Source organism: Diabrotica virgifera, chromosome 1 (assembly GCF_917563875.1).
Source record: "Diabrotica virgifera virgifera chromosome 1, PGI_DIABVI_V3a".
NCBI lineage: Eukaryota > Metazoa > Arthropoda > Insecta > Coleoptera > Chrysomelidae > Diabrotica > Diabrotica virgifera.
The window spans coordinates 242,339,095-242,358,185 of record NC_065443.1 but is presented as its reverse complement, the minus strand read 5'-3'; the positions used below and the strand labels follow the sequence as shown (position 1 = coordinate 242,358,185).

General features: G+C 36.5%; 2 protein-coding genes across 2 annotated transcripts in view; one reads left to right on the top strand and one right to left on the bottom strand.

Moving 5' to 3' along the window:
* LOC126883094 (uncharacterized) overlaps window positions 1-19,091 on the bottom strand; it is a 186,588-nt gene that overhangs the window by 86,897 nt on the left and 80,600 nt on the right. The window lies entirely within an intron of this gene.
* On the top strand, window positions 13,136-13,988 carry LOC126893214 (uncharacterized). Its single transcript, XM_050663183.1, has 2 exons — window positions 13,136-13,852; window positions 13,917-13,988. Exons 1-2 carry the CDS (start codon window positions 13,136-13,138, stop codon window positions 13,986-13,988), a joined length of 789 nt encoding a protein of 262 aa, XP_050519140.1.

The following is a 19,091-nucleotide window of genomic DNA, read 5'->3' as shown; positions in this document are numbered from 1 at the left end:
TTTTTATGTTTTATTTTCATGGATCAAACTCATCTAGAGATAATTCAATATTCGTTGTTAATTTGTGCTTCCAGTTGGAAAATAGAGCTAATTTAAACTCCATTTTTTATATTCCTTTCAAGTCTACAGAACTCCTATCTTTTGAACGATGATCAAATAAGTATCCATCGCTTAGTCTTACTATATTTCATCCTTGTATAATATATCTATATACCGGTGTATATATTATAATAAAATATTCTTTCACAGTAATTATATTTTGTATTTCAATTGGAAATTACTTGTGTTATTTGACCAAGGTCATCTGATAGCAACCTGATAAAAGGTCAAGCTGTCTAGTCATTCAAGTTTTTGGACTTAATGACCTATTTCTTCTTATTCCCATAGGAATAAAAACACCTCCTCGTATCTCTTGCTTCTTTTTTTTTGACATTGGTAGATTGGTAGTAACACCACACTGTGTTTTTTTTAGCACCTACCATGAAATCTTAAAGCCACCCTACAACAACACCAAGGCCAGACCACACAGAGAGAAACAATCAATAGGCGACCAGCCTGGATTATTTCCACATTTTCTTTTTTTTGAGTACCTCCAGCTGCTTTCCAACAGTTTTGAGTACCTTCAGCTGCTTTCTACCAGTCTTCCTCTCCTGTACCTCCAGCAGGACAGCTGCTAGCGAGAGTTAGCACCCTTGGGTGCTCATTACATCAACTTCAAGATTAGGAAAGAGTGGTTTGTTTGGGAACATTTACTGTGCTCTTATTAAAGACAGACTGGTTTTGTGATATTTAGTACATTTTTTTTTTATAGTTCAATTGCACACACAATTTTCCTGCTTTATATTTTTTATAGGTTTTTTTTCTTTACAACATAATATTTAATTGATAGCGTTCCCCAACACTCTGCAATCTATAAAGGTATAAATTTCTGAGCTCAGATATTTTCCCTGATAATAGTAGTCGGTACTCTTATCTTGATTATTTTTAGGCTGTGTTCCACTTTTGTATAATTATTTAAACTCATTCCATTATTTTAGTATATGTTTAATTAAATTTTTAAAAATTAACTTCACATATTAGTCAAAATTGTAATTATTAACTTTATTTAACTCGAACTTATTAACTTTACTTAACTTTAACTTATTAACTTTATTTAACTTTAACTTTAATTTATTAAATTCATATGAACTTCTGGATTCTAATCCCTCAGATTAGTTTTTGGTTTCACTTGTTATTATTACTATTATAAACCACGAGTTAGGAAAAGGATCTGTGTATCCACTCGTAGGTTTATTTATTCAATAAGGCTTGTGCCTGTCCCACTCACAGTGAGGTATTTATATGTTATATATAGTATCAGGTAGTATTTAATTAAGGTGTACGTATTATAAACGTACAATTATTATTTGGTGAGGGTTCTACTAACCTAGTTGTAAGTTGTACTTCCTGTATTAGAGGTACCCGTAGTCAGTTTTTCTAACCTTATAAAGAGTATTCTTAGATCATAGTTGTATGATGATTTTGTAATTGACTTTCACTAGTATCACTTTTTCCTGTCATGTTAGAGTTACACACTAGTTACTTGTCCTAACTCAGAGATTGTTAAAAAGATCTAGTAGTTACATTCAATAAATATACATTTATTGTGATTTTTTTTTCTTATTACTCCTTTATTTTTAGTAGTATATTTTATAATTTAATAATCTTTAATAACTTTTCACATACTTGTACTACAAATTTAACATACTCTATAGCAGCGTAGAATACCTGGAAGAGCGTTAACCTAGTTATCCTTCTTCTGGCGCCCAAAAATTCATTCTATTTTCAGTATATTATTATATTTACTCTATCTATTTTCTGAACATTATCTTCATATCTTCTTTTCGAGCCATCATTGTCACTTCCTTTAATCTATTGTCTGGCCAAAAATAGCCGTGCAAATTGGCCGAATCCTTCCTTGAGTGTCAAGTGGCCCTTCTCATACATATTTAGCTAGCCATTCAAGTTATATCTATCTATTAATGATTTCTCATCTCTAGTCCTGTATCAATTCGATATTCTTTGTCTTGGCATCCTTCCATACAAATACTACTACAAAGTTGTATTTTAGTTACTCCAGCTTCTTCAACGGAGAAGCCACACATTTTTGTCCTTTGGCTACATTAAGTAGATCTTCTTCTTTTTACTACTTCTGTTGGAGTTTACCACTCCCTTTTCATTCACTCCAACAGAAAATCATCAGCTAGTTGTTACATCGGCTTTCCAACGTGGTGGCTTTATTTTTGGTCTGAGACAGTATTCATTTAGGTCAATTCTTCTCTTTTATCTGAAATCTCTTTGTTATTTCCGTTTGGTATCCTATACACATATTGTTACTTATTTATTTTATTTTTAATTTCTGATACATATCAGGTATTCTTAAACGCTGTTTTGATTTTTGTTTATATTTTGGGACCTCATTATAGTATATGTTTGTGCAGCTTACATTCTGGGTTAGATTTTGAATTTTTATTGGGAACTTATATTTAATATTGCTATTAATAATATAATTCATATAACAATTTTATTTCTTCAGTCAATAGTGGTATAGTTGGAGGTACAACTAAGTGTTGATTATTATTATTATTATTATAGATATATATTTTTTCTAGAGTGGTGGTAAGTTACATATAAATAAAAAATTTACTTCCAGTATTTAGGTAGTAGGTTTACTTGAGTATACAATATTTATTGGATTATTTATCCATTTATTTGATCTTATATATTTATTTGATCTTATTTATTAGATTATATACTGCATTATATATATATTTTTTTTTTTTGCTGGCTATTTTGATTTTGTTGGTGTGTTGCTGATATTTTCTCGGTTTATATTATATATATTTTGCGTGCAAACTTTCATATTTTCATATTTTTCATATTTCTGTTCTTTGGACTATTTGTCAATAACTTTGCTCTCATCATGTGTGCTTTTAAAGCTGAACATCTTCTGGTGGATGAATTGGATTATGAATTAAAGATTCGGGACATAATGCCAGAGGAGTCGACAACTGTCGATAAAAAACGCAATCTTTTGAGAGGTGCTTTGAAACAAGAAGCTGGCAATAGAAGTTTTCTCCAAATTTCAGCTGTATCCCTTCCTTTTGAGGAACAACAAAAAGGAATCACTGAAACATTGGACAGCTTGTCTAAAAAAATCGAAAAGTTTAGGGGAACTGTAAAGGATACAGAGTATGCGCGATTAACATCTCGTCTAGGCCATATTTCTGCCCGTGTACACTTGCTACACTGTCCTTCTGAAGAACAGGAACCGTTCAAGAGGTCTGTTTCTCTTAAAATATTAACACTAGAGGGTGAACTTGATTCTAGAGTTAACCCCATTGCTACCTCTACTCCTAATGCTTCAGTCAATGTACCTAGCTTTACGTACTCCAAACCTGTTCAAGTACACAAATGGGGTATTTCATTTTCAGGTGAAAAACAGCACACTGATGTGATGTCATTTTTAGAAAGGGTTGAATGTCTTCGAATATCTAGAGGTGTTTCTGAAGAGGATTTGTTTGCTGCTTCTGCTGAGTTGTTCACCGGGACCGCTTTTACATGGTTTATGAATAACAGGGGTAATTTTTCTTGTTGGTCTGATCTGATTAAAAAGTTGAAGTCAGATTTTCTTCCGTATTCATTCCAGGATGATTTATTAGATCAAATTAAGAATCATAAGCAGAAACCTGGGGAATCTGTTACTATGTTTATTAATACTATATTAGGTATGTGTAGTCGTTTAGACACTCCTTTGTCAGATTTAGCTAAAATTAAAATCATCCTTAAATGTCTATTGCCCTTTTATCATCAACAATTAGCTCTTATGGACATTCAGAACATTGATGACCTTACTATAAAATGCAAACGTTTGGAGGAAACGTTATCCTGGTCTTCTCAACCTCCATCCACATCTCGATCCTCTTCTAACTCTTCTTCTCAGCCAACTTCCTTTAGGCAACGTTCTTGGCTAAATAAGGGTCATGAACATAATGTTTCGGTTGTTAGTTCTCTTGTCTGCTGGAATTGTGATCAGCCTGGTCACCCATTTTACAATTGTGGGATTCCTCAAAATCGTATTTTCTGCCATGGTTGTGGCCGAGAGAACACCCTTAAAAGAAACTGTTCTAAGTGTTCGGGAAACGACACGTCGGAGGTCCGTCCCCTGAACGTTTCTCCGTCCAACATCCAATCAGGGAATCAAACCCCATCGTCAAACGAAACTGCTGGACCAAGCACATCCAGCAACCCAAACCCATCTTCACGAAAAGGGAAAGGGGTGTCGTTCAAGAAAGCAGCACACACCACAAAACAAAATTAAACCAGAAATTTATTTCTATAGATAATACGTTAGATTCGCTTGATTCAAATGATCACAGATGGTCATTTACAAACGCTTCTTTGATTGGTAGTGTTCAACGTAACAATAATAATTGTGATAGTAATGTGGTTCCATTATCTATATTAGATTCTAGTTTTGTTAATGATGATGATACGTCTGGGTTAGTTCCATATAACGGTTGTAGACAACCAAATACTTTAGATCTAGATATTAATTCGTTATTAGTTAGGAAACAAAATGATAATAGGCCATATCTTCCTATTCAAATTTTAGGACAATCGTGTTTAGCTTTGTTAGATAGTGGCTCTAATATTTCATTGATAGGGGCACATTCGTTAAATTTATTGAAAAATTCTAGTATTCCCATTATGCCCATTTCATCTTTGCAAGTATCTACTGCAGATGGTACAGTTCAGTCCATTACGGGCAAACTCCAAATTAAAATCACAGTGGCAGATTTATGTAGGGAAATTACATTTTATGTTATTCCTTCCGTGCAGAATTCTATAATTTTAGGTATGGACTTTTTCAATGCTTTCAATAGTACCTTAAGTTGTTCTGATTTTTCTTTTTCCATATCTGAATTTAATTTATCTACCCTTAGTGCTATTCACGATTTTGCTAGTTTATCAAGCTCTGAACAAAGGCAATTAGAGAGTATGATCTCTAAATTTACTACTCTTTCTTCAAAAGACAAACTAGGTCGTACGTCGTTAATCTCTCACACTATCGAAGTGGGAAATCCCACTCCTTTCAGATTATATCAGTACCCCATACCTCAAGCCTGGCAGGCAGATCTAGAAAAGGAAGTAGATTCGATGCTTGCTTTAAATATCATAGAACCTTCAACATCGTCCTACTGTTCTCCGCTCTGGTTAACGAAGAAGAAGGATGGATCCTTCAGGATCTGCTTTGACGGTCGAAAACTAAACAGTATCACAACTAACAGGGATGCTTATCCTATCCCCAGAATAGATGTGATTTTGAGCGAACTTCAGAATGCCAAATACATCTCTTCTATTGATTTGTCTAAGGCCTTCCTACAGATCCCACTGAGTGAAGAGAGCAAGAAGTATACTGCTTTTGCTGTCAGTGGTAAAGGATTATTCCAGTTTGTCACCATGCCTTTCGGTCTTGTTTCTGCTCCTCAGACAATGTGTCGTCTGATGGATTTAGTCATTGGTCCACCGTTAGAGCCCTATGTTTTCTATTATTTAGACGATATTTTGGTTGTCACTCCTGATTTTTCCCTTCATATGGAAATTTTAGATAAGTTATTTTTACGTCTTAAGGAAGCTAATCTAACGGTCAATCTGGATAAATGTCAGTTTTGTCGCCCTAGTCTTAAGTTCTTGGGTTATGTTGTGGATAACCAGGGGCTGAGGACTGATCCTGAGAAAATAGTTGCTATCAAAAATTTTCCTATACCAAAGACCACCACCCAAGTCCGTAGGATATTGGGAATGTGTGGCTATTATCGGCGATTTGTACCGTCCTACTCTACTTTGTTGTCACCTCTTACTGATCTTTTGAAGAACAGGAAAAAGGGACAGACCATTACTTGGACTCCTGAGGCTGACGAAGCTTTTAGGCGCGTTAAAGATGCTTTAACGAGCGCTCCGGTTATGATGTCACCTAATTTTGATGAGCATTTTTATCTAATGACAGATTGCTCTAATACAGCTTCTGGAGGCGTATTATTTCAGTTGAAAGATGGCTCCGAACACCCCATAGCGTACACTAGTAAGAAGTTGAACAAGGCCCAGAAAAACTATTCAACTACGGAGAAAGAACTCTTAGCTATCATCCATGGGTTAGAAGCTTTTCGTTATTATCTGGAAGGTCGTAATTTCACTATAATTACTGATCATAGTTCCTTAGTATGGCTTCATAGTATGAAAAACCCTTCACAGAGGCTTTCTCGATGGATATGCAAACTGGCTGCCTATTCATATAAGATTGTCCATAGAAAGGCAAACGGGGTAGTGGTCGCAGATGCTCTTTCACGTGTCCATGATATTAATGTCCTAGATCTGTCCTCTTTTAAGTCCTGATATGTGGTATCAGAATATGATTGATAGGGTCACTCAAGACCCACAAAAATATCCTGATTTTAAGGTAGAGAATAATATTCTGTACAAACACATCTTAAGTCCGATAGAGTCCTTATCCAATATGTCGGAGTGGAAAATAGTTGTACCTACGCCAAATAGGGAAAATATTCTGCATATGTTTCATGATGAAGTTACGGCGGGTCATTTTGGTTTTTATAAGACTTATCACCGTATTGCCGAATTATATTATTGGCCTGGTATGCGGAAGTCTATAAAAAGGTACATTTCTAAATGCATGGTTTGTGCTACTTGTAAACCAAGTAACCTACCACAGGCTGGACTTATGGGTTCCTTCAGGAACATAAATTTTCCCTGGCAGATGATCTCAATGGATCTCATTGGACCTTATCCTCGGAGTTACAAGGGTAATACCTATTGCCTGGTAGTTGTGGATTATTTCACTAAATTTCCTTTAGTTTGTCCCCTTCGCCAGGCCACAACTCCAGCAATTTTAAAATATTTGGAGGAACAAGTCTTTTTGGTGTATGGTGTTCCTCAAATTGTGTCATGTGACAACGGTCCTCAGTTTGTATCGAAGGCCTTTAAAGATCTTCTAGCTAAATATAAGGTTCAAAAGACCTTTTATAATGCTGCCTACCATCCACAAGCAAATCATACTGAGAGAGTAAATCGCAGTATTGTCACAGCTCTAAGGTCCTATACTTACCCTGATCACAGAGCTTGGGATCAATATATTCATTCCATAGCTCAAGCCATAAGGACTTCTGTCCATGAAGTTACCCAGTGCTCTCCAGCATATTTGAATTTTGGTAGGAATGTGGCTTTATCAGGTGATTATTTTGGTGTAATTTCAGACAATTCCGAAAATCTTCCTCAAATATCTGAGAAACTTCATCGCTTAGATGATCTCCAGACGTTACCTCATATTTTCGCAGACATTAGGAAGAAGTTAAAAACTTCTTACCTAAGGAACCAGCAGCACTATAATTTGAGGAAACGAGATCTGCGATTCTTTGTTGGTGATCGAGTCTTAAAGCGCAATTTTGTCAAATCCAATAAGGGTGATGCCATTTCTGCAAAGTTTTGCCAGAAATATGTCCCATGTACTGTCTCAAGGGTAATATCTCCTTTGATTTATGAATTAAAGGACAATTCGACTAATAAGCGAATTGGTCAATTTCATGTAAAGGATTTACTGCCTGACAACACCATGGACGATGTGGATTCTTCAACAATATCTTCCTGTGTTTGCCTTTAATTAGTTTTATTATGGTATAGTATTTTAGTTTAAATTGTTAATCACCAGATAATGCCTGACCATAGCAATTTTTATCCTTCGGCATGGCTTGATGATTTCTCACGTATTAGTTATTAGGTACCGAATTCTTGTGTAATACCGCTTGTATGAGTTTATTATTATTTTTTTTGTATTATAGATTGCATTTGAGTCATTATCGACAAATATTCTCAAATACTAATCCAGCCAGTAGTATTACCAAGTTAATAACCTCCACTTGTACTCTTAGTTTTGTACTCAACCTCTCAGAATAAAAGGGCTGTTGATTATTATATATTAAGATATTTGGATGTGTGGGCTCATACAAGTATTCTTGCTTAATATAGATGGAGCTATGTTACACTACCATATCTTAGATTATGTGTTATATCTTGGATATTTGATTACATACCTATTATTTTTTTTTATTGTTTTTATATCATGTCATTGGATTTGCCATATTGGAAAGAAGTTGTGGTTGTTAATTTGTTATTGGGTTACTTTATTGATATTTGTCACAGGTACCTTAAATACTTTATATTAATTCGGATTCTTACTTCCTCCACAGGATGATTCTGGAATGAATTTGGAATTTTGATTTATAAATGAATTCTTGAGTCCTTCATATTTCTTCTTATGAACTAGTCTGTTAATGCTCAAAGTTGGTGAATACGTGGGTTCGAAGTTCAGCAACTGATCACTGCTATCCGATTTCGTAATCCATGTCTTTCTTGTCAGAGTAGGCAGATGTTTATCCATGATAATATTTCTGGTTGGGAAATGGTGTACAACACTTCCTAACCATTCTTGTGCAATTGTTCCAAATATTCCAGGCACATTTTCACACGATAATAGGGAAGTCTAGTTTGCTTATTTTATGTCTCTTAGTTCATAGTATATAGATGCTTGACTTTCCATAGACGTAGAGTCGTAATGTTAGTGATTAACCCACTGGGACAAATTATTGATTTTCTTTTTAGTAGATTCCCTCTTCTTTCCTTAGGCATTAATTGTTGCTTAGATTCAGGAATATCTCCTGGATAATCCTATGTATGTTCACATGAATATACAGTCTTATGAAAGATTGGGAGCTCGTTCCCGTCATATTTTGTATTTACCATGGAGTCATAGAACTTATAAGTTCATCCTTTATTTTTACTATTTAGTTTCGATAGGCTCATATTACCGGATGAGGGTAGATCTAGAGCTAATTTAGTTAGTTATTTAGTATTAGTGAGAATTGGTCCATAAATCTTCCTGATCGTTCTTCTTTGGATATGCTCCTATAAATCTGGTGTCCATTGCTAGTCCGATTTTGGATTAAGTGTCCGATTCTTCACTTATTTTGTTTATTTGGTTGTATAGGTTCGTATTACCGGATGTGGGTGTACGTAGACCTAATTTATTTATATGATTTAGTATGGATGTGAATTGGTCCATAAATCTTCCTGGTCGTTCTTCATTGGATATGCTTTTGTGAATCTGTTGTCCATTGATAGTCTGACTTTGGATTGAGTGTCTGATTCCACATTTATTTTGGTTAATGTGTTTGCATTCCTTTGGTATGTTCACTATTTATATTAGTTGGTATTGGTGAAAATTATTCTATAAATATTCCTAGTTGTTCTTCTCTGGATATGCTATTACGAATCTGGTGTCCATTGCTAGTCCAATTTAGGATTGAGTGTTTGATTCTTCACTTATTATAGTTATTGATTTCATTGGTGACTTTAGTATATGTACTTGCGTTATGGTATGAATTGGCTCTCACCTTTGCCTGGTTGTTCGTCCTTGGATATACTCCTTATAAATCTGATGTCCATGGATAGTTCAACTTTGGATTTACTGCCAATTCGACACTTATTTGTCATTATAAATTATGTCTCATCTTTAGCACTTTTACTAGGACTTCGGGTCATATTTTGCAATTTCCGTTATTTGCTGCAGTGACCATCCTACTTTCCCTTGATTATTAGTGGTGATTATTTGTAATCTTGCGAATCAACGGGGAATGATACACTAAGCACTACTACTCTAGTTTAATATTTTGAAAAAAAAAAAAAAAAAAAAAAAAAAAATTTTTAAATAAAATTTTTTTTCTGGTGGTTGAAAGGGAATGTGACGTTCCGCCCCTTATAGAATCGATTATTGATGGGAAGATATTATTTAACTATCCAAAATATTATTTAATTATTTTCAGAATTATTTTCTTTCAATGTTTATTCAAATAGAACTTAAACCCATCTCAGAATTTTTAAATGCTTGATGACGTCACATTTAAAACGTGGCAACATTGGTTTCCCCACTTTGACAGCCAATGCTTAGTAGAGGGGTACGAAGGATTCAGCTGTGAACGTGAGCCTTGGATTGCCATTGTTTCTCGAGTGTTCGGTCTGAATCGTAGTGTGCGGGGTCATTAGACTCAATTATTCACCTCTAATTCTCAGTTCCAAATTGATTAAATATTACAATAAAAGTATAGTGAAGTTATCCAGCAGCAGTGGATTTGAAGAATTTTAGAGCATACTATATCCAATGAGTTCTACCCCGGTAAATACACATTTTATTAAGTATTTTATTCAGCCATTTTGGAAGTCCTTGACATTTGCTAACTAAGTTTCACATAGTCTATTTTCATGGTTTTTATGTTTTATTTTCATGGATCAAACTCATCTAGAGATAATTCAATATTCGTTGTTAATTTGTGCTTCCAGTTGGAAAATAGAGCTAATTTAAACTCCATTTTTTATATTCCTTTCAAGTCTACAGAACTCCTATCTTTTGAACGATGATCAAATAAGTATCCATCGCTTAGTCTTACTATATTTCATCCTTGTATAATATATCTATATACCGGTGTATATATTATAATAAAATATTCTTTCACAGTAATTATATTTTGTATTTCAATTGGAAATTACTTGTGTTATTTGACCAAGGTCATCTGATAGCAACCTGATAAAAGGTCAAGCTGTCTAGTCATTCAAGTTTTTGGACTTAATGACCTATTTCTTCTTATTCCCATAGGAATAAAAACACCTCCTCGTATCTCTTGCTTCTTTTTTTTTGACATTGGTAGATTGGTAGTAACACCACACTGTGTTTTTTTTAGCACCTACCATGAAATCTTAAAGCCACCCTACAACAACACCAAGGCCAGACCACACAGAGAGAAACAATCAATAGGCGACCAGCCTGGATTATTTCCACATTTTCTTTTTTTTGAGTACCTCCAGCTGCTTTCCAACAGTTTTGAGTACCTTCAGCTGCTTTCTACCAGTCTTCCTCTCCTGTACCTCCAGCAGGACAGCTGCTAGCGAGAGTTAGCACCCTTGGGTGCTCATTACATCAACTTCAAGATTAGGAAAGAGTGGTTTGTTTGGGAACATTTACTGTGCTCTTATTAAAGACAGACTGGTTTTGTGATATTTAGTACATTTTTTTTTATAGTTCAATTGCACACACAATTTTCCTGCTTTATATTTTTTATAGGTTTTTTTTCTTTACAACATAATATTTAATTGATAGCGTTCCCCAACACTCTGCAATCTATAAAGGTATAAATTTCTGAGCTCAGATATTTTCCCTGATAATAGTAGTCGGTACTCTTATCTTGATTATTTTTAGGCTGTGTTCCACTTTTGTATAATTATTTAAACTCATTCCATTATTTTAGTATATGTTTAATTAAATTTTTAAAAATTAACTTCACATATTAGTCAAAATTGTAATTATTAACTTTATTTAACTCGAACTTATTAACTTTACTTAACTTTAACTTATTAACTTTATTTAACTTTAACTTTAATTTATTAAATTCATATGAACTTCTGGATTCTAATCCCTCAGATTAGTTTTTGGTTTCACTTGTTATTATTACTATTATAAACCACGAGTTAGGAAAAGGATCTGTGTATCCACTCGTAGGTTTATTTATTCAATAAGGCTTGTGCCTGTCCCACTCACAGTGAGGTATTTATATGTTATATATAGTATCAGGTAGTATTTAATTAAGGTGTACGTATTATAAACGTACAATTATTATTTGGTGAGGGTTCTACTAACCTAGTTGTAAGTTGTACTTCCTGTATTAGAGGTACCCGTAGTCAGTTTTTCTAACCTTATAAAGAGTATTCTTAGATCATAGTTGTATGATGATTTTGTAATTGACTTTCACTAGTATCACTTTTTCCTGTCATGTTAGAGTTACACACTAGTTACTTGTCCTAACTCAGAGATTGTTAAAAAGATCTAGTAGTTACATTCAATAAATATACATTTATTGTGATTTTTTTTTCTTATTACTCCTTTATTTTTAGTAGTATATTTTATAATTTAATAATCTTTAATAACTTTTCACATACTTGTACTACAAATTTAACATACTCTATAGCAGCGTAGAATACCTGGAAGAGCGTTAACCTAGTTATCCTTCTTCTGGCGCCCAAAAATTCATTCTATTTTCAGTATATTATTATATTTACTCTATCTATTTTCTGAACATTATCTTCATATCTTCTTTTCGAGCCATCATTGTCACTTCCTTTAATCTATTGTCTGGCCAAAAATAGCCGTGCAAATTGGCCGAATCCTTCCTTGAGTGTCAAGTGGCCCTTCTCATACATATTTAGCTAGCCATTCAAGTTATATCTATCTATTAATGATTTCTCATCTCTAGTCCTGTATCAATTCGATATTCTTTGTCTTGGCATCCTTCCATACAAATACTACTACAAAGTTGTATTTTAGTTACTCCAGCTTCTTCAACGGAGAAGCCACACATTTTTGTCCTTTGGCTACATTAAGTAGATCTTCTTCTTTTTACTACTTCTGTTGGAGTTTACCACTCCCTTTTCATTCACTCCAACAGAAAATCATCAGCTAGTTGTTACAAGATATAGAGTGGGTGCTGCTAGCTTTACCGTAAAGCTAGCCGCACCCACTGTTTCTCGGAAACGGCTACAGCAAGCAATAAATTTTTTCTTTCCGTAATAAATTAGCAATAAATTAGCAATTAATTCCTTGGTGTTGAATTTTCGATTTTCATCATCTTTTTGGGGGTGAGTTTTACGCTAGGGGATGATGGGATAGCTTTTCAGGATTGGTTAATATACCAATCAAGAGCAATTAAATAGCAATAAAATATGCCGTTAAAATGATCCCTGTACTCCTTTTCATTGCCGAGATATAGAGTGGGTGCTGCTAGCTTTACCGTAAAGCTAGCAGCACCCACTGTTTCTCGGAAACGGCTACAGCAATAAATTTTTCCTTTGCGTAATAAATTAGCAATAAATTAGCAATAAAATATAGTCTTAGTCTGAATTTGGTCTTATGAAGTGGTGCTGCTGACTTTAACGACATAAATTTTATTAGAATATTAATTTGTTAAATTAACTTTCTAACATGTCTGATAAATTAACAAAAGCCAATTTAAAGCGAACTACTGCTTTTAAACGATTACAAGAAACTTACGAGTGTGGTCTTAAAGTTTCGAATGATGAGTCTTTAAAGCCTGAATTTCTTGCTAGAGCCAATGCTATTGATGGCACTTATAATGAATTTCAAAGTAATCATAACACTGTTATTTCATTAATCAATGATGATGAATTTTCTTCCTATGATGAGATGAGATTAAATGCTGATAAAGCCTTTTATGGAGTTTTATCACTAAAACATGATTTTTTGTTAAATAACTCATCTTCTCAAGCGGCAAACATGTCTACTGTAGATAATTCTAATTCTTCTAACCGTAGAAGTGTCGTAAACCTTCCAAAGCTTTCCTTGATGCGTTTCGAAGGTTCTTATAAAGATTTTCCTACTTATTTTGATGTCTTTAACAGTCTAATCCACAATAATCCTGACATATCTAATGTTGAAAAGTTTCAGTATCTGCTTACTTCTTTGGGTAATGAACCCCTAGCTTTAATCAAAGGCATTCCTCTTACTGAGGGCAATTATACTGTAGCATACGAAAAGCTGGAAAAAAGATATAAAAATACACGTATCTTAGCTAGCCACTATTATAATGAAATTTTTAATGCTCCCTCAATTTCAAAGGCAAATTCTTTTGAACTAAGAAAATTATTAAGTGTCTTTTCAGAAAATGTTGCTGCTCTCAGGGTAATGAAGTTGCTTGTAGATCATTGGGATTTTTTGCTATTTAACATGCTTCTTAATAAATTAGATTCAAAAACCAGAACCAATTTTGAACTGGAACATAGCCTTAGCCAGGAATTGCCAACTTATAGGCAGTTAATGTCGTTTTTAGATAGACAATGCATCGCACTGGAGTCTGTTCAGTATATTGCTTCGTCATCTCACAATCCAAAGGTGAACAATAAAAAACACGTATCTAGTTTTCTGGTGGAATCCAGCCCTAATTCAGTTGAGCAGTCTAAGTGCATCTTATGTTCTTCGCCTCATGCCTTATATAAGTGCGGAATATTTCTTTCTAAATCCCCTCAAGAGAGGTTTTCTATTGCTAAACAACACAAACTTTGCGTTAATTGTTTAGTTTCGCCACACTCTATGAGGAATTGTGGGTCATCTCATAAATGTCGTGTTTGCAAATTCCCCCATCATAAAACTGTTACGCGGTTGACTCTACTATTTTATTTATTTATATCTTTAGTCACTAAGTTTAATTTAAATAAAGGAAGACTTACTTATATTATTTTATTTACATCACTTATTTATTTTAATAATTACAAATAACACTAACTAACACATCTAATTTATTTACAACTCAAATTTATGATTTAATTAACTACACATAATAACTTCGATAACAACTAATATATACATTTCATTAAATCCGAATCGAGTACAATTATAATGCGCGTCGCGGCTTGATCATTGACTGACTGGCCTGTCCTCGAATTCTGGTCCTATATATACTTCGGCAGCGTTCGGCTGGCGTTTACTGGCGTTTACTCGTAACTTGGAGAAACATCGAGAAGAATTAGGCCGGGTTGTGAGGCGTCACATTGCCCCCTCCTTAAAAGATGGTTCCTCCTGGAACCTTGTCGGGACTGGAACTGGATGCTGGTATCTGCAACTGGACCCTCTTTTACAATTCCCAGTTGTATAAAAGTGACAGGGGACGGTCTTCTCTCCGCACCAGTAACTATGCGGATTGCAACAGACTAACACCTGGACCTCGGTGTCTTTAAAAATTTCTTCTACCATATTTCGGATAACTCTCCAGTCTAATTGGCGGCATTCTAACTTTGGCATGGCTAACTTAGGCACGTCGGACTCCAACACGTGCTCTCTCAATTGAATTAATGCATCCCATACATCTTGGTAGGTAGGTTGGTCATGGACAGTGTCTTTTGTTACCAGATAGAATAGGTAACGTGATGCATCTTGGAGTTTCAATGCTTTGCCAGGAGCTGGCAGTTGGCATTGAAGTTCTGCAACTCGACCAAACTTCCTTCGGAAGGCGGATGCCAACCCTCGTGCGTCTTTGATACTGGCCGGGATGGTATGGGCCAGTGAATAGTCATCGGGAAGTGCGAGAAGATCTCGCTTTTCTTCAGTGGTAACACCATGTCTTGCTTTACCGGTACCTCCGTAGGCACCCATGAACTCTTCAAAGGTAAGGTCAGGTATTTCTCGAACTTGGTTGACTTCCACTTCTTCATCTACGTCGTGGTCTCCCTCGTACGGCGCCAACCGGTTATGGTGGACTATCATCGGCTTTCCCCTAGGAATCTTGCTTATTCGGTAGATAACGTCATTGATTCTCTTGACAATGAGGTACGGACCTTCCCAGAACTGCTGCAACTTGGGAGAACAACCTGTTCGCTTCTTTGGATTATAAAGCCAGACTTTGTCGTTCTCCTTGAAACATCCCTTCTCAGCTTGGGTATCGTATCGTTTCTTCATTCGGTCGCTAGCGATCTGAAGATTAGAACGGACCAACTCATGTATATCGTCCATTCTTCTTCGTAATTCATTCACGTAATCCTCACCAGCAACATCTTCTCCAGGTCGACATCCAAACTCTAGATCACAGGGTAGACGCATCTCACGTCCAAATAGGACTTTTGCTGGTGTTTGGCCAGTTGATTCATTAACAGCAGATCTATAGGCCATTGCGAAGAACGGAAGGTACTGGTCCCAGTCTCGTTGATGATTGGACACCATCTTTGTCAAATACTTGCCGACTGTCCTATTCATACGCTCCACCATTCCATCCGATTGCGGGTGATAGGCCGTGGTTCTTGTCTTCTTCATGCCTAGTTTATCACATATTCCTTGAAATAGATCGCTCTCAAAGTTCCTTCCTTGGTCACTATGGATCTCCAGAGGTACTCCGAATCGGCTGATACAGTCTTTGATTAGCACATCTGCAATAGTGGCGGCCTTCTGGTCAGGAATTGCGTAGATCTCAACCCATTTCGTGAAGTAATCCATTACCACCAACATGTACTTGCATCCATTGTCACTTTCTGGAAATGGACCGGCAATATCCAAAGCTATTCTTTCAAACGGACTTCCAACATTGTACTGTTTCATAGGAGCCTTTCTTTTCCGGTAGGGTCCGTTACTCGTAGCACAGGTAGTACATTTCTTACACCAGTCCTTCACATCGTCGGAACTATTCATCCAATAAAATCGTTCCCGAATTCTCTGAAGGGTTTTCTTTGCACCAAAATGCCCTCCTGATGGACTGTCGTGTAACTGACGAAGTACTTCGGCTATTCTGCTCTTTGGAATCACCAACTGTGTTCTCCTCACTGAACCATCATCATTTTCTATTACTCGTTTGAGCAAGCTGTCTTCCAAGATAAATGAGTCCCACTGGGCCCAATACGTCTTAACTACTGAGCCTAGGCTTGATATTTCTTGCCAAGGTGGTCGACGATTTTCTTCTTTCCATTTTCGAATCTTCTGTAAAACTGGATCTTTTTCTTGTTCTTCCTTGATCTTGGTAGGCGTCCACTCGTCGTTGACCACTGTTGTTCTTAGTACTGCTGCTTCCTTTGACTCTGTTTTGTTGCAATGGGAACACTCTGCTGGGCACGGCCTTCTAGATAGAGAATCAGCGTTCCTGTGGCTAACTCCGGCTCGATGTTCGATCTTAAAATCATATTCTTGAAGTCGTTCAATCCATCTGGCTATCTGACCCTCTGGATTCTTAAACTGCATCAACCATTTAAGGGCGGCATGGTCGGTTCGGATTAGAAACTTCCTTCCGTAGAGGTATTGATAGAAGTGCTCCACTGATTTTACTACTGCTAGAAGTTCTCTTCTCGTGACGCAATAATTTCGTTCAGGTTTTGAAAGCACTTTACTAAAATATCCAAGGACTCGTTCCTGTCCTCCTTGGATCTGCGACAGCACTCCTCCAATTCCCACATTACTTGCATCCGTATCTAAGATGAACTCTCCTTCTGGCAGTGGATACCCTAATATTGGCGCTGTAATTAAATGCCTCTTCAAAGTTTCAAAGGCCGTTTGGCAGTCTCCATCCCAGCAATAATCTCTTGCTTCCTCTGTAAGTCGAGTTAATGGCTTAGCGATATCTGCAAACTTCTTAATGAACCTCCGGTAGTAAGTACATAGTCCCAGAAAACTTCTCACTTGATGTTTATCAGTTGGTTCAGGCCATTCCTTAATGGAATCGATTTTTCCTTTGTCCACGGCCACTCCTTCTTTGCTGACTATATGGCCTAAATAATTGACTTTACTTTGAAATAGCTGGCATTTCTTGGGGTTTAACATTAACTTGGCAGCTTTAAGTCGATTAAAAACGTCTTCTAAATTCTTCAGGTGGTCTTCAAACGTCTCCCCCAAAACGATTATGTCGTCTAAATATACCAGGCATGTTTTCCAAGATAACCCTCTCAACACATTTTCCATAAGCCTCTCAAATGTCGCAGGAGCATTACAGAGTCCAAACTGCATAACGTTGAATTCCCATAATCCAGATCCTGTCGTGAAGGCCGTCTTCTCCTTGTCCACTGGATCCATTTCTACCTGCCAATATCCAGACTTCAAGTCCAACGTAGAAAACAATTTACTTCCAGCCAATGTGTCCAACGTGTCGTCGATCCGAGGCAGAGGATAACTATCTTTCTTGGTAACATTATTCAACAAACGGTAGTCCACACAGAACCTCGTAGTTCCATCTTTCTTCTTGACCAGGACCACTGGAGAGACCCATGGGCTCGTAGAAGGTTCTATCACCCCGTCTTTCCTCATTTCTTGAACAATCCTTTCAGCTTCCTCTCTCTTCGCCTGTGGTAATCGTCGAGCTGTTTGACGAATTGGCCTAGCGGTACCAGTGTCAATTTTATGTTTGACAACTGTCGTTCTTCCTGTCTTTCCTCCTTTCGGTACGAATATGTCACGATATTGCCGAAGAAATTCCCTTAATTTCCTTTTTTCCATTTGATTTAGAGATTGGCCTGCAACTGCAACCATTTGGTCGAACTTATCGTTGGAATTATCTGATGTTGTCGTCTGACGGATTATGGACGTCACGGGTACACAAGTTCCTACTTTTGTCTCCTTCTTGATGGTCACTGGGTAGTCATTGACATTAATCAATCTCACGGGAATTTCTTTAGCAGAAGTAACCAATTCCTTTCCAATTATGATTCCTCGGCCAACCTCCTCGTCGTGGTTCCATGGCTCCATCATAACAGGTGTTCCTTCTTCCACAATTCCCTGTAGCCGCGCTACGATGATCGTTTCACTCCTCGCAGACACAACTGTATCTTCTTTAATGGCTGCTAGCACAGTGCTGTCATCATGTGGATGAAGAAATACCTCCTCGTTGCCAACTTTGATTACCCTGTTCTTAAAATCCAATTGAAATCCATGCAAATTCATTACGTCCATTCCTAATATAACATCTTCTTTGATGTCTGCAACTATGACAGTATGGACGAACTTTTCTGCTCCAATCCCCAATTGTATCTGGATTTCTCCGTGGATGTTGGCATTTTCACCTGTGGCAGTCCGCAGTCGCAACCTCGTTGGTAAGAGTTTCTTACGGCTGTTTATAACTGACGGTCGTATAATGGTCCTGGTCGCTCCGGTATCCACCAACAATGTATACTTTTTACCATTTATTTCTCCATCTACATATACACTATCTTCACGACACTTCAAAGAAGCTATTAGTATGAGAGGGTCTTTGGAAAAGTTGCGGGTCGAAGCTGCCCCCCTAAGGCCGACCCGTTCTAGTTTTCCTGCTGGTGAGTCTCTTGATTGTTATTGTACCTAGGGTACTTACATGAACTCCGTACATGTCCCATTTCACCACAGTTCCAGCACCTTATGGTCTTCGTTTTCTTGGATGAAATGCCCTTTATCATATTGACAATCTGGTCCAGTTTGTCTT